At 45.5% G+C, this 5,992-nt stretch overlaps 1 protein-coding gene across 1 annotated transcript in view; it reads left to right on the plus strand.

The window, feature by feature from the left end:
- Positions 1–5,710: 5,710 nt before the first annotated feature.
- Positions 5,711–5,992, plus strand: part of JAZF1 (JAZF zinc finger 1) — a 188,453-nt gene continuing 188,171 nt past the window's right edge. The window contains exon 1 of the mRNA XM_042042837.1: positions 5,711–5,928. Within this exon, the coding sequence (XP_041898771.1) occupies positions 5,814–5,928 (115 nt within the window). The 5' untranslated portion in view covers positions 5,711–5,813. The remainder of the gene's footprint in view (positions 5,929–5,992) is intronic.

Consider the following 5,992-nt stretch of genomic DNA (forward strand, 5'->3'; position numbering starts at 1 on the left):
TCGAGGGCAGACTAACACTGTAATAGTAATTTATGCTATATCATGTTAGTTTCAAATTTTCTGAAGTAGTCAAAACAAGAAAATTTTCTTTTTTATAGGCTTCAGGTAACCAAAAATACAGAGGCAGTTTGATCTCCTGTTTATCTGAAGCTTTGTCCTCTGAAAATGTGAAGTCTTTCAGAAAGTTCAACTAAGCAGGATTTCTATCTATTGTTTTGGGGCATCTGGAACTAGTGGGGAATACAGAGTTTTCCCAGCTTAACATTTTGTTTTTCCATTGCACCCTGAAGCTATACAGTACACTGCCAAGAGAAAACTAATTCAGCAGTATAAATTAAAAATAGGATTCTCGTGACACAAACTGCATAAATATGGTTTACTTGTGTAATTATTTTGCAGCAGTGATATGTCTCTTGTTATGAAATCTTCATAAATTTCTTATAATGGCCAGTATGCAGAGGTGAGGATAAAGAAAATTATTAAAAATGTTACTGAAGAATTAATCAGTAATTTTTTTAGGTGAAGGCGAGGCCAATCATTTCTTTGTAATATTCCTATTACCCTTGGTTTATTTGTTCTTTAAGTAGGTATTTTCAATTATGACTTCGGTAGTGTAAGAGTCAGAACATGTAGTTTTAAAAGACAGTAATTTTAAAAAGTTTCACAGATTTGTATTGTCAACTATTATAAATACAACAGAAAAGAAGTACTTAAACTATGCTTTAAATGAGACTCTAAAGAAAGTATTGGCTTTTCCTTGCTACTTGACAGGGAGGCTGGTGTCTTCAATAAAATCTTATCACCCTCAAAGCACCAAGTGTAGCAACTACCAAGTTTTTCAGATTCAGACCTCTAGCCTTCAGAAAGCATTAGGACACAATAATTGGCTTTTGGGAATCCAGAGCAGTATGAGTGGCTGTTAGTAACCTATCCACAGATAAGGCCCAGCAGTTACAGCAGTTGATTACCACAATCTAAATGCTAAGTTATTAGTAAAATCACTAAAAAGGGTCTAAGGACCCTAAGACTATTCAAGGAGATAAGGGGTGCAAGACCATAAAACATCAATTTAAGGAAGAATTGAATTTAAATTACTCTAAACATGTTCCTTACTCTATAAAATGGACTTAAAGTGAGGCACAAAGATATTAACTTAGGGGAGAAAAGATGCAGTTCTAATATACGCATTTTTAAGCAGGTAATCGGATGATACAGAAATCTACTCGGTTAATCAGCCCTCAGCCTTGTACAGGAGGTGGGAGTAGCAGCACACCCTTCTCACATGCAGTCCTGCCCTCAGTTGTGCCTAAGAGTCTGCCGAAGATGGAATGATTGTTAACCTAAGGGTCTTAGGGGGTCTTCAAAATAACTTCTTCAAAAACAAATAAAACAGGGCTCCACCAGTCGGTTGAGCTTTTTCTCTGCTCCATTTATATGAAGTATCCTTTACAGTAGCTATTAACACCTCTGAAATGGATCTACTCAGCAATTAGCTCCAGCTTCACAAATCACTTGGGTCTAGTTTCCATTTATTTCTCCCACAGAACAAAATGACAGGGCAACTTCTGAGCACTTTGGCAGTTTGTTATATGGATACATGAATTCTCTATCCTAGTAAAGCTTGAATTAGAAAATTCTCATAGAATCAATCAATCATAGAATGGGCTGGGTTGGAAGGGACCTTAAAGATCTCTCCCCGAAACAGGCAGGGACACCTTCCACTAGACCAGGTTGCTCAAAGCCCCATCTAACCTGGTCTTGAACACTTCCAGGGATGGGGCATCCCAACAACTTCTCTGGGCAACCTGTGTCAGTGTCTCATCACACGCAGAGTAAAGAATTTCTTCCTAATATCTAATCTAAACCTACCCTCTTCAGTTTAAAACCATCACCCCTCGTCCTATTACTACATGCCCTTGTCAAAAGCCCCTCTCCAATCTTCTTATAGGCCCCTTTTAGGCACCAGAAGGTGGTCCCAAAGCTGCCTCTTCTCCAGGCTGAACTGCCCCAACTTCTCAACTTGTCTTCATAGGAGAGGTGCTCCAGCCCTCCGACCATCTTTGTGGCCTTCTTCTGCACTTGCTCCAGCAGGTCCACATCCTTCTTATGTTGGGGATTCCAGAGCTGGATGTAGTCCTCTGAGTGAAGTCTCATGAGAGCAGAGCAGAGGGGGAGAATCACCTCCCTTGACCTGCTGGCCATGCAGGTCATGTTTGGCTTTCTGGGCTGAAGCACACATTGCCAGGTCACGTCAGACTTCTCAACTCCCAACACTCTCAAGTCCTTCTCTGCAGAGCTGTTTGCAATCCAGTCTTGGCCCAGACTGTACTTGTGCCTGGTATTTCCCTGATCCATATGCAGAACCTTGAAATTGACCTTGTTGAACTCCCTGAGGAATGCACAGGCCTACCTCTCAAGGCTGTCAAGATGGATGGTGAACTTCCACCCCTGGATGGTGAACTTTCCCTCCAGCGTGTCATTGGCAAACTTGCTGAAGGTGCCCTCAATCCCACTGCCCATGTTGCCAACAAAGATGTTAGACAGTGCCAGTCCCAACACTGACCTGTGACGAAAAACACTCGTCACATTGTGATCATTCATAATAAAGAACTTCAAAACATATTGGATCAGATAAACTACTGATGAGAAGTTTGGTAAAACTACTCCACCTCCCAGGTACTAGAGAAAAGAACAACAAGTACATGAGGAAGAGTGGGTGTTCTTTCTACAAGCACCACCTATTATCAGGACATCATGTACTTTGTAATACACAGATGGTAACATGACAACAACAGTGAATCAGGGATGGGAAGAGTTAATGCTGGGGGCATTCTTCACTGGGTCTGTTCATGCCTGTCTATCATGAGTCTGGACACCAAAACCAGGCGCAGAAATTCCTTTACTATGTTGGGAAGAAATCCCTTCCATCTCTATGGAAAAACAGGGAGAGTGTTCCAAATCATAGGAAACAACATATGAAGTGGTTTAGCTATCCTAACTTCTACCAAAGCTGTCAAAGTTGAATATGTACAAAAACAGGCCCTACGAAATAGGAGCAATTTCATCAAAAGATACTGAATGGAATCCCTATGGGACACCAGAAACACCTGGCTTTCCAGCTCTTCTTGACTGCTGCAAGAGTTAAGTTCACTGCCTACCTCAAAGGGTCTCAAAAATCCCGAGAGTTTAGCAAACAATTAATGAAAAGAGACCTGCAGCTAACTGGACAAGTTCACACATCAGAAAGCAATCATTACATTGTATGTTACTAGCAGGTGGTTAACCATGAATGTTTATTACTTGTCAGCTACAAATGTACTTTGATTTCTTTGTAGGTGAACAGTGATCTTTGTTAATAGCTATTAGAAGTTATTAATAACAACCCAATGTCCATCATAGTTTTGTTTCATAACAGACTAAATCACGTATCTGTTGACCTTGATAGATTAGCCACATGGAATTCTTGTATTTAATACTCATTCTGATTAATCTTGATTTACTGCCTTAGAAAAGTTCTATTTGAATTATGCTTGTGATTGACACTAAGATAATTTTTACTCACATGTTTAAAAAGGCCTATGTGTTTGATTCTACAAATTAGTCTCTAAAACTGCAATTTATTGGGGAAGATGCTTATCTTCCTTTTTCACTTCTCGTCTTGGTTTATGTCTTGGTCACAAGGGCACATGCACAAACCTGATTTTGTGGTATTATTCACAACAGCAGCTTGTGTGGCATGAGTTTCCAGAAATACCATCTTAGGTAGGAACAACTCCTCCTTCACTAAGTCAACTCACAGTGAGCAAGTTTCTTTGATAACACCGGGGCAGTGAAGAAATTAGAATAGTAAAATGTGAAGTTGCTATACTTGAAACAGGTGGACCAAATGACAGATGTGCCTCTGTATTATCCAAAAGAATTATGCATTTCCATGAAATGCCTAAAGGCAGCAGTTTTCCAACCCTCTAAACTATAATGCTGACCGCAGCGAACCTTGAAAACACACTGTGAACTACCCTGTGTCCATGTTACCATTCTTTTTTTAAGCGTAAAATCTACAATATTGTTATAGTTCTGTGTTTCAGCATCTCATGGCTATGCAAACTCTATTTACAAACTCCAGCTTGGGTGGAGCGTTGAAGTAAGAGAAGGCTTCTCTCCACATGGTGTTTTTCTGGAAAGGTTTTTTCTTTGCTTTGTTTGCTTTGATGTAAACTAAAAGGAGTGGGTTTACACATCAAGAAAAATACAAGTGGATGAGGGCAAAACATCAGAAAAATATTAAAGTGAAGATGTAAGAAAATGACTGAAACAAACTGCAAGATAAAGCTTGTTTTCTCAACACAAATGATGGGTTCTCTGAAATACAGGACACCAGGAACTAGCTCCAAGAGTTTTTGTCCTTTAAGGAAATGGGCAAACACTAATTTTTTCATTCACTAACCATTCTACTGCATTTTTAGGATTTGCTATTCTTTGGCTCCCACAGCAACACTAGGAACATACTTACCTGCAATACAGGTAATAAGATATGCAAGGGCTAGGCTTATTCTTGTGCACACGCTTGATGTTACAGAGGTAACATCTTGGGACTGTAATCTGTCAGCAGGATCAGTAGAACCACTTATGTCCATACGATTCAAAGTCTCATGCAGATTCTGAGGTGCTTTTTTAGCCCCACTTTTGCTCAGAATTATGAACAATATTGTAGAATTTTATAATTAAAGAAAAAAGATTATTATAAAACAGAAGGGGGGGGCGGGGGAAGAAGACCCTTCCTGACAAGTGATCTGTTTTTTTTTTTTTTTTTTTTTTTCCTTTAATTTTAAATAAAGCTGTCTGCGAATTTGAGTCTAGGGAGACCTTCCTTAAAATCAATTAATCAGTCAGCCTCTCTGCTGAATAGCTTTCTGGAGACAAAGTCAAAATAGGATTTGGTAGCGATGTGTGGGCGACTCCTGCTTAACTTTTCTCCCCAGAGCCGCAGCCTCACACTCCTGACCGCCTCAGCGGGAGGCGAAGACGGGGAGGATCTGGCACGGGGATCTGTGACCAGCAGCTCAGGGGGAAGGGGGGCCGTAGCCCAGCCGGCGGCGGGGACACCCCGGTACTCCGAGCAGGTGCCCGGGGCCTGCGGCTCGTCGCCGAGCAGGTGAAGGTTGGGTTTGGCGGCCTCGGTCCCCCCCCCGGAGAAGGAGCGACCGCCCCTCAGTTTAGCGATCTCGGCGAGGGCTGGTTGCTCCCCGCCCCGGGAGGGTGGAGGTGACGGCCGCGTTAGCAGCCAACTCCCGGCGGCTGGGTGAGCCCCCTGGGGCGGGCGCCACCTTCCCGGCCGCAGCAACTGCCCCGGAGCATCTCCCCTCGCCCCGCTGGCCACAGGAGCAGCCCCCGGCCCCGCCGCTGCCTCCGAGAGGCTGAGGGGGAAAGTTCGCCCCGCGCGGGGCCGGACGAGGCGGCGCGGGTGTCCCCCGGCGGCGGAGGGCGGCGCGGGTGCCCTGCTCCTCCCGCCGCCGGCGGCCGCCGCCGGGGCAGCACAGCTGTTACAGAGCCGCGCTGGTCCCTCCTCCCAGCTGCGGCTGCCTCATCTCCCCCCACCCAGCCCGTCCCTCCCCTCCGCCGCTCCCGACGCTGCTGCTGCTGCTGCCGCCGCCGCCGCCACCACCACCACCACCTCCTCCTCCCCACCCCCACCCTCTCTCTCGCTCCCCATCTCTCTCTCTCCGTCCCGTTCCCCCCCTGCCCCCGCCTCTCCCCGCCCTGCCGCCGCCGGCCCTGGCAGAGCAGGCACCGCAGGGGGATCTCGATGTAACACCATGACAGGCATCGCCGCCGCCTCCTTCTTCTCCAACGCCTGCAGGTTCGGGGGCTGCGGGCTCCACTTCCCAACCCTGGCAGAGCTCATCGAGCACATCGAGGACAACCACATCGGTGAGTGCCCGCGGGGCCGCGGCCGGGGCAGGGCAGGGCGGGCGGGGGGCGCGGGGGCCGCGTG

This window comes from Corvus kubaryi, unplaced genomic scaffold, assembly GCF_017639235.1.
Source record: "Corvus kubaryi isolate FWS band 111438036 unplaced genomic scaffold, C.kubaryi_AGA036_p1.0 37398, whole genome shotgun sequence".
Taxonomy (NCBI): Eukaryota; Metazoa; Chordata; class Aves; order Passeriformes; family Corvidae; genus Corvus; species Corvus kubaryi.